At 40.8% G+C, this 16,801-nt stretch overlaps 1 protein-coding gene across 1 annotated transcript in view; it reads left to right on the top strand.

Annotated features, from left to right (window-relative positions):
• The window catches only part of Mast2 (microtubule associated serine/threonine kinase 2), a 173,155-nt gene that overhangs the window by 131,149 nt on the left and 25,205 nt on the right, over positions 1-16,801 (top strand). The window contains 2 exon segments of the mRNA XM_028889534.2: positions 11,471-11,546; positions 15,161-15,181. Coding sequence (XP_028745367.1) covers positions 11,471-11,546; positions 15,161-15,181 — 97 coding nt within the window.

Here is a 16,801-nt window from a genome sequence, read left to right as displayed (position 1 = left end):
ACAAGCCACAGCCTCCCCTTACCTCTAGGACTCCTCAGCCTGAAAAGCCTTCCTCAGCTGAAAGGGGTCCAGCTGAAAAGGGCTTGTGCCGAAAGTCTTCAGCTGAAAAGCCTTAGTTCCTGTCTCCTCACGCCTTATATACCTTTCTCCACACAGCCATATCACTTCCTTCATAGTGTTGGGATTAAAGGCATGTGTGCTTCCCAAACAAAGGCATAAGATCTCAAGTGCTGGGATTAAAAGTGTGTGTTACCATTGCCTGGCTCTGTTTCCTATACTGAGTCAATCTATGTAGTCCAGGGTGGCTTTGAACTCACAGAGATCCAGATGGATCTCTGACTCCGAGTGCTAGGATTAAAGGTGTGTGCCACCACTCCCTGGCCTCTGTGTTTAATCTTCTGGCTTGTTCTGTTCTCTGATCTTCAGGCAAATTTTATTAGAGTACACAATATATCACCACACCTCCCCAGATCTCCAAATCTCCTCAGATCTCCAAATCTCCCATGCTCACTTTCTCCAGGACCCTCACCTATGGGTCCCACCCCCTCCCCCATCGACAGGGTCAGCTCTGCTGTGCTGCCCTGATGAGGTGCAGGGTCCACGTTCCTGAGTGTTGTAGCTGGTAAAAGGGGAGGGTCAGCTGTCTCAACAGTGGAGGTGGCAGGGGCAAGAGGGGAGGGCATCTATTCCTCACCCCTACCACCACATTGCAGATGAGGGAGAAAGTACCAGCCATGCCCTTCTCATGCCCTCAGGGCTGGCTCACTGCTACCCGTCTACAGAATCAACTCTTCAGTGTCGCCCAGTTGAGGCACAGGCCTGTTCTCTTGAGTACTGCTGGTGTTGAGGGCTATGGAGGCCCACGGAGGTTTCCTAGAGAGATCTGAGCTTGTTTTACCCAGCAGAGCTGCATTATAGGATTGCATTTAGTGCTGTTAATTTATGTAGTACCTTCTTTTGGGATCAAATCGGTGCTGCCAGGAGCAAACATATCTCACATCAACAGAATTCTAAGTTATTTAAATGCCATATTCTCTAGGTCTATGAAGTGTTTGAAGACTAACAGAAGGTGGTTTTAGTCTCGGCTCTTAGCTACTGCTCTGACCTCTTGGGCTTTTAACTCTGCATTTGGCTCTGTTTCTTTTTTTCTTTTTTTCCATAGCTGAGGATGGAACCCAGGGTTTTGCGCTTGTTAGGCAAGAGCTCTACCACTGAGCTAAATCCCCAACCCTTATGTGTTTATTATTTAATAAGACTGTTACATCTACATTTGGTGCCCCACATTGGGTGCCATTTCATACAAGAGGCTGCTGCAGGCCTCCACCGACACCCACAACCTCCAGCCCAAGACACTCCTTAGAGAGGTCACCTGGTCTCAGGGCAAAGACCAATTCTAGCTCCAACACCCACTACAACCCACTGCAGCCTATTCGTTGCCTTCCCCAGCCGGTGCCCTGTCCCACAGGCCCAGCCCAGCTAGGACCAGCCTCAATCGGAACATAGGGGCCCTACTCTGCCCACTGGGAGAAGTGAGGACTGTGACAGGGACAACCCACTGGCCCACTCTTTTATTGAATGCCAGTCTACCATTGAGAGGGGAAGGACGGCAGCGGCAGCAGGTGTTAAGAAGGCGGTTTTAGTCTCAACTCTTAGCTACTGCTCTGACCACTTGGGCTTTTAACTCTCCATTTGGCTCTGTGTTTCTTATTTAATAAGACTGTTACATCTACAACTACCTGTCCATCTCACCTATGTATCTGTAAATCTGGACAACCTAACTAACATAACTGTAGACATGACAAGCATAGGTGACTATAAATCTTTAAGTCTTATCAACCTTAATTAATAACCTAAGGACTAAGGCTTCATGTAAATAATCTGTAAACATATGTATGGTAAAAGGACAATGACGTCAAAATTGTGACAATACACAAAATAGCTTAAATAGAGGTAGGAATGTATAGTGCAATATGCAATATGACAATAATCTTAAATATGTATCAATATACAGAATATCCTAAACAGAGGTAGAACATACATATAATATGACAAATATAACTTTGCATTTGTATCTATACAAAATATTTCAAATAAGCGTAGAAATATATGTACATTATAACAAATATAGTTCTGTATTTGTATCAATATACAAATCATCTTAAATAGAAATATAAAAGATAGTTTACATTTGTATCAATATACAAGAATCCATAACTGCAAATTATCTAAGGCTGATATATTACTTAATTAGTTTACTAGTATATACAATAATCTACCTTAATATCCTATACCTATCCATTCCCCTTTTTCTTTTCTTAAGGAGAATACTGAGTCCAATATTTTCTTCCACCCCCAACCTTATAACCATTATCCATAACCCTGAGAAACATGAAACCTTTGGGAGAAAGGGCATCATTTTCTTAGAATAGCTTCCTGCTGCTTAGGGGGTGATGATATCTCTGTGGAGTCCTCTAAGAAAGCTCAGATAGTTAGGTCTCAATTGGACTAACTATAGATTCTGCAGCGAGTCTTAGAGTAATGGGTAAGGTTGTCTGAGATTCTGGCCAGAAGTGTAGTATGATGAACCATCTTATCATGGAACTGTCTTGGAGAGTTTTCAGTCCAAGGTTGATCATTGAGTAATAATGTTCATGAATACCACAGCATCATTCTGGACTAGGTAGTTGTTAAGGGACTCCATCTTCCTTCTGGAGACTTCAGAGATTGCTATTGGAAAGACTTATTATTTACTGTGGAAAACTTGAACATTTTCAATACCAAGATGCAAAGTTTTAGATTTATACTGTATAGAGAAAGAATTCTTCAAAGGTGGGGAAAAGCATAGAAAGAAATATAATCTGGACTATAATGGTCCCTAAATTATTGGTTTTCTTCTCTCTCACACCAGTTGGCTTTTCTGATATGAGACAGAATCTCCTGATTTTTCTTTTAGTAATATGCTTAGGTTTAGAGGAGAGAGCCACATTCCAGCTCCAAAGCCAGCTTGATTTATAATTGAATTGGGACCACAACTATTCTAGAGTTAAAAAGATACTGATGTTAGGCAGTGAGATATTACCCTGTAGAGGATATTGGTACGAATAGATTCTTTCCTTCTGTTGTATACGTCTGGATATCCAAGGCCTTATGATTTCTGAAAGATGGGTGTTTCTATTATCCTGTAAAGAAAGAAAACAGAACCTTGCCCCAACCCTTGTTTGTTAAATTTTTCTTACAACTTATAGAGATGTCTCATCAATGGGTTTCTCTTGTTCATATCAAATTTTTATTAATTTTGTTGGTATCCATAGCTTTTCTTCTCCTGTAGAGACAAAAGCAAAACCCCTTCCCAAACATAGGACATATCTTGGTTTCCATTCTGAGGTCAACACATCTTTGAAATAAACTGGTTGGTTTAGCTCAAAAGTTTTTTCTGTTGTCCAATGTCTCTCCACAGTTGTTCCTTTCTCATTAGCATTGAGAAAATTCAAGGTTAATAAAGCATTATACAATCTATTTCTAGGAGTCATTGTTACCTGTTACTGTTTATTTAGCATATCCTTTAAAGTTAGATTGGATTTTTTCTATGACTGCTTGGTCTGTGGGATTGCATGGTATACCTGTAACATGCTTTATTTTGTAATAAGCAAAAAACAGCCTCATTTTATTTGAGTTATATGCTGGGCATTGTCAGTCTTAATTTGTACAAGTATTACCATGATGGCCATAACTTCTAATAGGTATGTAATCACAGAATCAGCCTTTTTAGAACTCATAGGAATTGCCCATTGAAATCCTGAATAAGTGTCAATGGTATGGTATACATATTTTAATCTTCCAAATTCTGCGAAATAAAACACATCCATCTGCCAAATTTCATTTCTTTGTATACCTTTTGGATTACTTCCTGCGGGTAATGGAGTTTGGTTATAGAAAGAACAATAGAACATTTTCTTACAATTTCCTTGACTTATTGCCAAGTGATGAAGGACTCCTTCTTCAAACCCTTGCTATTTACATGGTGTTTCTTATCAAATTCTGAGGCTTCTAGCACATTACCTATTAGTAACTAATCAGTCTCATCATTACATGTGCTAGAAGTCCTGGCAGACCCTTATGGGATGTTATGTGTCATATATATATATATGAATGATGTTCCCTATTTCTGATGATTTCCTGTAATTGTGTGAGTAGTGAAGTTAATTCTGTATTATCAGGAATAAATTCAGCAGTTTCAATATGTAAAACAACTCTGAGTCAGTGACTATATTGAGAGGTTCTGTGAAGTCCATCAGTACCATAAAGCAAAATCCCTTCCCCAACATAGGACATATCTTGGTTTACATTCCGAGGTCAACACATCTTTGAAATAAACTGGTTGGTTTAGCTCAGAAGTTTTTTCTGTTGTCCAATGTCTCTCCACAGTTCTGCTTTTTGTTGTTGTATGGACTTTGAACTACTTTACTTAAGTCTCCTCATTTGTATCCTGCTTTCCCTGGTTTATTTGCATCAGTATAGAATGTGAGGACTCCAGAAATTGGCTTTTGCTGTACAGTGTGAAGAAGGACCCACTCAGTTCTCTTTATGAGTTCTATTCTCGTGCTTTTGGGATAACAGTTGTTAATCCCTCCCAAAAAGTTACTGCAGGCTCTGTCAGTATTCATTATCTTTCCATAATGAGGAAATTTCATTAGTTAGAGGTACTGCAATTTCTACTGGGTCCATTCCTGTCAATAACAAACTCTTAATTTTCCTTTTTGAATCAATAGACATCTTTTCCACATAAGTCTTTAACTTCATACTTGGTTTATGTGATAGAAATATCCATTCCAATATAATATCTTCCCTCTGCATCAAAATCCCTGGGGGGAGTGTCTTGAGGGGAGTATGACACGAATGCACTTAAGTTCTGGATTCACACAATCCACATGTGCTTCTCATATTATCATTTCTACTGCAGCCAATTCCTTCTCAGCTTTGACTGATAATTCTCTTGGACTATTTAAGTCCTTGTCCCCTTTTAGGGTATTAGCCAAATTTACTAGTTACATTTAAGTATTCCAAGGATAGCCCATAAGTTGGAAATGCTTCCTAACAAATGATTTTGAAAATCATTAAGAGGCCGCATTCAATTAATAGAATTTCCTCTTTGTATTTTTTCAGGCGCAATTTTTAGTACCCACTGAGGCAAAACTTTCTTAACTTCTTCAAACGTGCTTTCTAATCCATATAATGATAAATTATGGATTGTGGAAATGCCACACAAATTATTTCCAATGGTTTTTGCACAAAATTTTGGCACAGGGTAGGACTATTTCACATTCTCTGTGGGAGGTCCTTCCATTGATAACTCTTGACTAGCTGGGAATTATTATAATTAGGTACTATGAAGGTGAATATTTCTCTATCATTTTCTTGTAAAGGTATGGTAAGGAAACAGTCTTTTAAGTCAATAACTATAATAGGGCATTCTTCGGTAGCAGAAAGGGCAAGGGCATTCCATTCTGTAGCGAGCCCATAGGCTGGATTACTTTATTAATAGCTTTCAGACCTGTCAGCATTCTCCAATTACTGGACTTTTTTCTAATAACAAATAAAGGAGAATTCCAGGGGCTCATAGATTCCTCAATGTGTTAAGCATTTAACTGCTCTTGAACCAGCTGTTCTAAAGTTTGTAGCTTCTCTTTTGTCAAAGGCCATTGTCCAACCCAGACAGGTTTATCAGTTAGCCATTTTAAAGATAGGGCTGTTGGTACTTCTGAGAGTTCAACAGCAATTGTGCTGTATTTATATACAGCCTGAATGGTTGGTGGTTGTTTTTTATAGCATGTTATAATATTATTCCTAGAAACAAGAAACATCTGTATTCCCTTTCTGAGGGTGTAGGAATTGTAATCTAGCTAATTCACTGCTATAACAGATGTTGGCCCCAAAGATTCACTGCCACATTTGCCACATATGGCTTCAACCTTCCTCTCTGTCCTTCTGGTCATATGCATTCAACACACCTAAAACTTCGTTTTACCTGAGATAGGGTTCCAATTCCTAGAAATTGGACATCTACTTCTTGAAGAGGCCAATTCAAATGCCCTGATTTTGGTGTAATTATACTCATATTTGCACCTGTGTCTACCAGGCCCTCTAGAACAATGCCATTAATTCAAAGTCTAAGCTTTGGTCTTTGTTCATTTATGGCAGTCTCCCAAAATATTTGTTTTATGGTGTTCTTTGGAACTTTTGATTCATCAATCAAAACTATTCTATCATCTAGTGCAGTATTGTTTTTTACATTAGACACTGGGTTATTTAATTGTCGAGAGAAGAATTTCCTCCACAGTGGCTGGAATTGTTTGGACCCCTTTCAATTTGGGGGCCTGCAAGAGGTCCCTTGAGGCATTTCCCGCCAGTAAAAGATTGCCTTTTATATCTATTGTTGATCTACATTCATTGGTCCAGTGTCGGCCTTTTCCACATCTTCTACATAATTCAGAAGGTTAGAGTCTCCCATTTGGGTTATTTCTAGAGGGAGTATTGCTTCCAGTAGTACCCCATATACAGTTTCTACTCATATGACCTGGTGTACCACAGTTAAAACATTTGGTACCTTGAGGTCTCCTTCCACCTCTGGAAATTGCCTCCTATCCAAGCCTCATTACCATAGTTAAGAGATTCAACATCATTTTTATATTGAATCCATTCTTCCAGAGGTGCTAATGTGACCTTTAATGGTGTAAGTATTCTTTTGTATTCTGCATTAGCATTGTTAAACACCAAGGATTCAGTTAATACTTGTCTTAGTTCTTTGACACTGGTTTTTTTTTTTTTTTTTTTTTTTTTTTTTTATAACTGTGGTCAGCCTTTGTGAAAAATCAGTGAAAGTCTCTTGTGGGCCTTGGATAATTTTTATGTATAGCTCAGTTAGTTTTCCTGATTCTGGAATTTTTTCCCCAGCATTTAGAGCTGCTGTACGACATAGGGATATTGTATGCTCATCAAAAGTAGCTTGTACATTTCTATCAGCAAAAAGTCCCTCACCAAGAATTTGATCTTGGGAGATCTCAAAACCTCTGGTCTTCCTTTGTTGTTCTAGGATCCTTGCTTCCTCTCTCAATCAGCTTTTCCATTGTAACTGCTGGCTATATTCTAGAACAGCTGAAATTAACTGATTCCAATCATTTGGTATGGTTGTTTTTGTGGAAGATCGTGTATTTAACATCTGTTTTACATATATTGAGTGTATACCATAGGTGACCACCACTTCCTTAATGGTTTTTTTTTTTTAAATCTCTCATAGGAATAGGTTCCAACATATATTCTTGTGGTATTGTATTCCCCCAAATATAGTGCATGCTAATAAACTTATCTGGGGTCAGAGACAGAGCAGCCACAATATTAAACATAAAGGAGAGGCAGTGGTGGCACACGCCTTTAATCCTAGCATTCCAGAGGCAGAAATCCATGTGTTCAAGGATACAGAGAGGCATGGTGACTCATCACGCCTTTAATCCCAGAAAGCAAGCCTTTAATCCCAGGGAGTGTTGGTAGAAAGCAAAAAGTTGTATAAGGCATGAAGACCAGAAACTAGAAGCATTTGGCTGGTTAAGCTTTTAGCTAGTTAAGCTTCAGGCTTTTGAGCAGCAGTTCAGCTGAGAGCCATTGGGATGTGGACACAGAAGCTTCCAGTCTAAGAAAATAGGACCAGCTGAGAAGTTGGCCAGGTGAGGTTAGCTGTGGCTCGTTCTGTCTCTCTGATCTTCCAGTATTCACCCCAATAATTGGCCCTGGGTTTGATCTTATTAATAAGAACTGTTAAGATTCATGCTACATATTCTACATTTGGCTCAGGATGTCTTTCATCTGCCGGCTTCTCACTGATGATGACAGGATAAGCCATTGAATGAGAGCTATCTGGCGATGTTATGACTTGTATGGCTTTGCCCTTCTGCCTACTAGTTCCTTTGTCATGTTTACTGAGAGTTTCTTCCAGAGCTTGTACCCACGCACCTAGGGTCAGTTGCAGCAAGTAAACCTCATCTGTTGTAAGGGATTCCAGAGATTTCATGGAATCATGCAACCTTTTATGTTCTTCTGAAACACATGATTCCATAAGCCTTAGTTTTTCAGTTAACAATAATCTTTCTTCCTTATAAAGTATCTGAATAGTAGCAACATTGCTCTGGGTAGTTACTGTTTTTTCCATTAAGTATTCATATTTATTATCAATAGAATAAAATCTGGTTGTACATTTATTATTAATGGACTGAATTTTTTTGGGGGGGGCGTTTCGAGATGGTTTCTCTGTGTACTTTTGGTGCCTGTCCTGTATCTCACTCACTCTGTAGACCAGACTGGCCTCGAACTCACATAGACCCGCCTGGCTCTGCCTCCCCACTGCTGGGATTAAAGGCATGCACCACCACTGCCCAGCATTTGGACTGAAGTTCTTATAGTAAGATAGCAGATTCCAGACAAAGGATCTTTTTATTTAAGTCTTCATTGCTACCTTGTAAAGCCCGTGTCAGTCTCAGTAATGATTCATCTTTGTTATTTTTATTAAACCAGTTGTTCAGTGCTATGTGAGTTATTGTACTAAATGCTATAAATATAAATATGATGAAAGTCATATATGTCCTATAAAATTTCATTCATCATACAAGCAAAAGTTTTTAAATTCTTGTGATGTAGTATTTTCCTTCATGTTTTGAGAAACATTCAAAATTTGTAAAGAAAATTTTAATATTTTGTTGATTATTTAGTTTTGAGGTATAAAATTATCAAATACTTTTACCTTGGATGAAACCCTTGATTGCTGGAGTTCTTGCGATGGTTTTTTGAGTGTAGTAGCACTGTTCAACCAGCAGGTGTTGCAGGTGTAGCACTGAAGCAGGTCCTACTGGTGACTTAGACCTGTTTTGGCTTAAAGAAGCTATCAAACAAATCCTACTGGCATGCACCACAACAGGCTGCACGCCTGTGGGATGGGGGAATGCAGGGTGGGCCAGACTCAGCTGCTTACTCGGGGAATGGATGGCTCACAGCTTGCATGTATGACCCAGGGAAGACCATGTAGCCACAGCAGGCCAGTGGGCCTAGGGCGACAAGGGCCAGCAGCCCTGGATGGCTCAGGTCGGCAGCCCTGGGGCAGTGCACCTCTTCTCACGCTATCACTAGGTGTACTCAGCGGCTATGAGGAACCTGGTGGGGGAGAGGGGGAGTCTGTAAGCTGTAGCTCAAATAGGGAACTGATGCCCAGAGAGCTGGGAGGAGGGACGGAGGGAAGGAGTGAGAGAGGGAGGGAGCAGTACCTGCACGATTGTGGGCCAAACAGGTCCCCAGGAGGGTGGGGATTTAAGAGATAGGAAGGTGTGGAAAGCATGTCACAGCAGCTGTGGAGGCCACCTGAGCATTCGGAGTTTGCCCTATGTGGGTGCCAGATGATGCAATTAAATCACTACCAATCCACAGAAACAGCTTAATATGAATTTATTGGGGGCTTAACTCACAGTACAGGAAACTCACATTACAAAAAATAGGGACTGATATTGGGGAAATTATAAAGGCCACTCCACGTAGTTAAAAGGAAAATTTATTTAGTGGGTGACTTACAAATGAAGGAATAGATAGGTTGCGGGGGTCTGGGGAAGGTGTATTGCAGTCCAGCGGTGTTCTCTGGAGCTCTGCTCAGTCAACCTCCACCGTCCAGGGTCCAGGAACAGAGAGAGCGCTTGCCCATCCAGGTCTCGGGTCTCCAGATGCCTCCCTTGGCCCCGCCTTGTAGGCGTGACAGTTGCCAGAGTCTCAATGGGGGTTGGAACTTCCAGAACCAAGCTGGAATAGCTACCCACTACAGACTGAAGCATGGTCCAGCGCTGCTCTCCGGAGAGCTCTGCTCTGATCTGCACGAGCATCCAAGACCACAAGGTAGCGAAGAGAGTGAGCACATACATCATCCCCGGTCTTAAAGGACCACGCCCTGGTGGGGGCAGGTACCTAGCAATTACCTGCTGCCTCACTGAGGCAGTGCTTCGGGGGTAAGGCACAGACAACCACCCCTACATTAGAATCTTTTTTATGCCTTGGGATCCTCTGACATCATACATGATTTATTTGAAATTTGTATATCTTACCTGACTGGGTAGCAGCCCATAGTCATAACTACTTGGAAGGCTGAAGCACTGAAGCTCAAGAGTTTTAGGCCACTTTAGGCATCTTAAGTAAGATACACACACTTGGTTTCAAAATTAAAATGTCAGGTTGTAAGTGAATCCCAGGCTGAGGCAAAATGACTGAGAATTCAAAGACAACCTGGGCTTCTATCTCAAAATGCCAGTAACTAGCATAAATGAAAGCATATCATTTTGTTCAGAGGTTATGAGTTTTTTTAGTTACAAAGTTAACAGGGATATGTGAAAATTAATTGAGAAGGTTGATTGTGCTTTTCAGACCTCAGAGTTTAGATTTCCAAGACATTTTATGGTATGCTTCTATCTTGAATTCCTGCCAGAGAACTTCTGTTTACCCTTAAGGTATGCACATTTCTGTTTAGCCCCTTGGATGCAGTGTTTGAAGATACATGTGCAAATAACATTTAGATTAGGCATCCTGTTGACTTTAGGAAAATCTTTAAACCTTTGAAATACTGTAAATTGACCTCTTCCTGGGAGGGTAGGCAGCATATAAATTGCTGCTACATCTAGAATGGATATTGGAAAGATATGGGTTATTACAGGCACCTTGAGAGCAAGAGAGAAAAATCTCTGGCCTGTCAAGTATTGTGGGATATTTTTCTGTATGCTATGAATATGTGTTGCTGTTATTGCTTAATAAAAAAAAGCTGCATTGGCCTATGGCAAGGCAGCTTAGAGGCAGGCAGGAAATCCAGGCAGATATACGGGAAGAAGAAAGGCAGAGTGAAGGAGACCCTAGCCTGCCATCCAAGGAACAGCATGCCAGCAGACCAGTTAGCCACAGAACATGTGGCAAAACATAGATTAATAGAAATGGGTTAATTTAAGTTATAAGAGCTAGCTAGCCGTAGGCCATACAATTTGTAATTAATATTGAGCCTCTGAATGATTATTTTATAAGTGGCTGAGGGACCATGTGGCTGGGCGGTACTGGAGAAACTTCCAACTACATTCAAGATTTTATAAAGAGTCATAAACTGAGCTGGGCAGTGGTAGCACATGCCTTTAATCCCAGCACTCGGGAGGCAGAGCTGGACAGAACTCTGTGAGTTTGAGGCCAGCCTGGTCTACAGAGTGAGATCCAGGACAGGCACCAAAACTACACAGAGAAACCCTGTCTCGGAAAACAAAACAAAAAAAAAAAGTCATAAACTAATGATGATACACTAGCTTAATACTAGAGGGAGGTTTCTTATCTGAAAGTTCTACCAGTTCCACCCCACCGTCACCTCTCACCCTCAAAGCAAACCTCACAGAGGTTTCTTTTCCTTTCTCCACCACAGGTAACAGTCCCTTGGACAGCCCCCGGAATTTCTCTCCAAATGCTCCTGCTCACTTTTCCTTTGTTCCTGCCCGTAGGTAAGTTACTTGAGAACCTCCTTTGACTGGCATATATGTGCCTTTTTTTTTTTTTTTTTCCTTTGTGTTAGCCCTGTCTGTCCTGGAACTTGCTCTATAGACCAGACTGGCCTTGAACTCAGAGAACTGCCTGCCTCTCAACTGATAGGATTTCCCATTTAGAACTAAATACCAACTCTAACAACACCTTAAAACCAAACAACAAGCAAACAGACCCCGTAAATTAAAACTTGAAAGTTTGGCTAAGAGAGCATCTTAGAATAAGTTCTAAAAAGAAGCCACGTATGTGTAGAGAGCCTTAGCAGAAGGTCTGCAGGGACTCTGTCAGCATAGACTTCTTCAGAGGCCACTTAATGTGGTCTAGCCATGGGTGGAGCTGTCAGAGTTGCTAGGAGAGGCCAAAGACAACACTATCACCTGCAAACAGGAGAGAAATTGGATGTACCACATCCTTCCAAACTCAGGTGATAAGTGAACCTATACTCTTTCTGTACCCATACTCTCAGATCAAAGCTCAGATATATAACCCTTGCATTTGGGAGATCTTGTGAATAAGGCAGCCTGTATGGTTTGTGTAGTAAGTTCTAGGCCAGCCAGGGCTACATAGTGAGACCCTGCTTTTTTATAAACAAAACAAAACAACAAGAATAAAAAAACCAACAAAAGCTGAGAAGAAAGGTATATTAGGTTCTTTTATCTTCTTGGAACTAGATGGGATACAAGGTAAGAGTGTTATTTTAGATCCTTCCTGGGACCAGAGCCCACTTTCTTATCTGTCATAGAATAGAGAATAACTCTCAATTAAGGTATAGTAATATGGAATATATTCTTAGGGCACCAGTGTCTTGTGTTTAAGATTATAAAAAATGAATCTACTATTTTTCTGTTCAGCTGCAAATACAACACAACCACTTCAAAAGCAAAATTTGAACATGGTAATTATAATCTGGGAAGATGACCCAAAAGGAAGCAGTTTTGATGGCTGGTAGTTCAAGGTAACCCAATCCACAAGAAAGAGCACTGATTTGAAGGAATACTCTGCCATTTGGAAAGCACACATCAGCTAGGAGGCAGTGGTACATGCCTTTAATCCAGCACTCAGGAGACAGAAGCAAGAGACTGAGTTCGAGGCCAGCCTGGTCTACAGATCGAGTTCCAGGACAGCCAGGGCTACACAGAAAAACCTTGTCTTGGGATGGTGTTCGGGGGGAGACTACTTTCTTTTTTTTCTTCCTTTCTTCTTCCTTCCTTCCTTCCTTCCTTCCTTCCTTCCTTCCTTCCTTCCTTCCTTCCTTCCTTCCTTCCTTCCTTCCTTTTTTTTGACAGGGTTTCTCTGTGTAGCTTTAGAGCCTTTCCTGAACTCACTATGTAGCCTAGGCTGGCCTCAAACTCACAGAGATCCACCTCCCTCTGCCTTCTGAGAGCTGGGTTTAAAGGCGTGCACCACTGCCACTCAGGCTTCTTTTGTTTTGTTTTGTTTTGTTTTAATAACTTATTTAGTTTGATTTTATTTGCATTGGCATTTTTCCTGCATGTATGTCTGTGTGAGGGTGCCAGATCTTGGAGTTAGAGACAGTCATTAGCTGCCATGTGGGTGTTGGGAATTGAACCCTAGTCCTCTGGAAGAACAGTCTGTGCTCTTCTGAGTCATCTCTCCAGCCTGGGACTACTTTCTTAAAAGGTGTAGCTGAGGGCTGGTGCACTGTAATTCAATTGGTAGAAGACTCGTGTAATGTGCACAAAACACAACATAAATGAGGTATGATGACTCACATCTGTAATCCTAGCACTCAGGAGGTAGAAGCAAGAGGAATAGAACTTGGAAGATCATCCTCAGCCACATATTGAATTGAAGACAACCTGGGCCACGTGAGATCCCAGCACCCAGATGGCAGCTCACAACTGTCTGTAGTTCCAGTTCCAGGGGATCTGACACCCTCACACAGACATGCAGGCAAAACAGCAATGCATATAAAATAAAAATAAATAAGTCATTAAAAAATAAGGCAGAAACAGAAGAGATTGATGGAACTAGTACTTACTATTCACATTTCAGCTGAGAAGAAATACATCCCATTTCTCCCTAGAATGCTGTATGGCTGAAAAGGATAGGTGAGGAGGGCCTTGAAGGCTCACTTTAGTGCTTCTCTCGTTGCTCAGCTCAGTTGCCTTACTCTGAAGAAATCTCATGTGGGTTTGTTCTGTGAACTCAGGTGTCTCACATAACTTCCATCTGGTTCATCAAGGGTTCAGATGGGATCATCCTATAAGAATGTGCTGAACTGATAAAAGTGAACTTAGTATCAGATTAATATGGCATTGGATCGTTTCCTATTCATGCAGTAAGTATTTACTGAGAATAAACTTTGAGCCAGGCTCTTTGGGTGCTTAGTTATTCCATGGTAACTCAGTGAGCATACACTCAGCTTTCTGGAAACTTCAGTCTTACTGGATAATCTTGTGTACTTGTCCTGGTATAAGGAAATTGTCCCCCTACACCTTAATGTAGTTGACTCATTCTTGTCATTCATATCTTAAATGTTAGCTCCTTACAGAGAACTTTTCTTTTTTTTTTCTTTTTCCCCTGAGACAGGGTTTCTCTCTGTGGTCCTAGCTGTCCTGGAACTAGCTCTATAGACCAGGCTGGCTTCAAACTCACAGAGATCCACCTGCCTCTGCCTCTCTAGTGCTGGGTTTAAAGCCATGTGCCGCCACTGCCGGGCAAGAGACTTTTTCTAACCACATAGTCTGAGCATTCTTTATCAATCATTCCATTTCATTTTTAGTACTTTCCAGTGTGTGATATTTTCTTGCTTGCATGTTTTCTATCTTGCCTTAACTGGAATCAAATTATCTTTTAATTAGAGATCCCTTAAATGTATTGAAAACTGCCTCCTGGTAAATAAATAACAAGCACTTAGTGCTTATTGGTCAGATGTATGATGCAAGACAGTAAATGAAGAAGCAAAGGAATGCATAGTTATAAACTAGGGGTTGGAGGTTTAGCTCAGTTAAGGACAAAATTATAAACTAATAAATACCTTAAATTGAAGGAACATGATGCTGCATGAAAGAAAAGAAAGGAAACAGGGTCCCCATTGGGTGGAGACATAAGGCCCCTCTGAAGGCTAAGAAGTAGTAGCTACTGAATAGGGTACAAGGATGAAGACAGAGACTATTCTAAGCAGAGCGAATGGCAGGTACTGTTGATGCCCTTGTAGCTGCTTCATTTAAACTTGAAATAGGAACAGCCAAGGGGATTTGAAGCCTGGTATTAACCAATGTGACCCAACATGTCTGGGCTAAGGAATATGACATTTGAGTTGTTGTCATGGAATGTGAGTCCCCAGGCAATCCTTTTACAGAACATATGGGTGAAATGGCCAGGTGTATAGAGTAAAGATCCCTTTAGGATCAGATTTGTGTCATATCACAGAAAAGGCAGATTTAATTAAATGCTAAGGATAGACCATCTGTCATACAATTCTACTTCAAGCTGCTACACATTCTTGAACAAAAGGTTTACCTCTGCCAAACTATACAAAATACTGGGGATTGCATTGCTCACACTGGTTCCTTTTGACTCTCATGTGACTCTCATCTTTTCACTACAGCCATGGTCACAGAGCAGACAGGTAATAACGGGTGTGATGGGGGGATGGGATGGGCTACTGCTGTGCATGGCCAGTCAGTGTAGCTTGTGATTTTTGTGTTTGGTGGGAGAACTGGTGGTGATGATTTCTTTTCTGAATGTGGTTGTGAACATTAAGCCTTTCTAGTAAAGAGGCCGTCTGGGATTTCAATACTACCTGTTGGAACTCAGACTCAGAAAGCTCATGGTTGGGGGTAAAAATTGCTGACTAATTTCCAAGCTTTCAAGCTTAGGGACAAATCACCCTCATTCTCACATATTTCCTCAGTCTCCCAGTGAGATGAACAGAGGAAACAGATACCAGTGGTCACATTTCATACTGACTTTGGTCCCTGCTCTTCAATATATACAGAAAAGTAGCTACCTTGCAAGTGGTTTCCTTTTTCTCTAGTGCAGTGGTCCTCAACCTTCCTAATGCTATGACTCTTTAATACAGTTCCTCATGTTGTGGTGACCCCCTAACCATAAAATTATTTTCATTGCTACTTCAAAATTACAATTTTGCAACTGTTATGAAGCATAATGTAAATATCTGTGTTTTCCAGTGGTCTTAGGTGACCCCTGTGAAAGGGTATTTTGACTCCCAAAGGGGTTGCAATTCACAGATTGAAAACTGCTAATCTAAAGGATTGAAAATCACCTGTGCAAAACCAAATTTGACAAGGTCATAGGAACTCCATCCTTGAGTTATACTTGACTAATCTTTGCCAAGCGCTTTTTTCCTGGACTTTGAGTGGCTTTCTTATAGACTACCCAGGACCCATCAAAGAAGGAAGAAAGAACATCTTGTTTTAGCACCTTTCTGGTGTTTTTCCTCAGAGACTGAGTTCCAGCAGAGTTCTAATTTACATGAGCTGTCTGTCTGAGTAGCATGAAATTTGAATCCTGTGCATGTGGCATGGAACCTTCAACTTTTCCCTTTGCAAATCATGGTAGAAAAGCTAAATGATATTGATGAGGATGAGGAGGAAGACTTAATCTATGCCCTGCTATAACAGAGACCTTGAACAAATAGACAAATCTATGAAAATGTAACCGGAGCTTAACTTCTAAGGATCTTCCATTGTTGGTGTTTTAAAATTCTGTGAGTCAGGGTTGGAGAGATGACTTAGTGGTTAACAGCACTGGCTGCCCTTCCTCAAGATCTAGAAATATCCACATGGCTTCTCTCAACTTCAGTAATTCCAGGCCCAGTTGAGCTGAAGCCCTCTTCTGGCCTTCGTTGGCACTGCACAGATATGGTGCACAGACATACATGCAGGCAAAACAACTATACACATAAAAATAAATTTTAAAAAAATTTTAAAAAATATCCTTTGAATAGTAGCAAGGATGTTTTCATTTAGTTTTAACTTGAAAAGGATATGTCACCAAGCTCCAAAGAAAGAATATTTCAGGACTGGCAAGATGGCTCAGCAAGTTATGGTACTTGGCTGTCAAACTTGACAATGTGAGTTCAATCTTCGGAATCCACATGGTAGGAGAGAACCAACTCCCACAAGTCATCTTTTGATTTCCATATGTGCACCCCTTGTAAAGGATCTTTGGTCTTCCCTAGGCCGGTGGGTTGACAGAAAGAAGTGGGCACTATTTGAGACTGAAG

This window comes from Peromyscus leucopus, chromosome 2 (genome assembly GCF_004664715.2).
Source record: "Peromyscus leucopus breed LL Stock chromosome 2, UCI_PerLeu_2.1, whole genome shotgun sequence".
Lineage (NCBI taxonomy): Eukaryota > Metazoa > Chordata > Mammalia > Rodentia > Cricetidae > Peromyscus > Peromyscus leucopus.
Note: the sequence above shows the minus strand (reverse complement) of the source record. Positions and strands in the feature narration are given on the sequence as shown.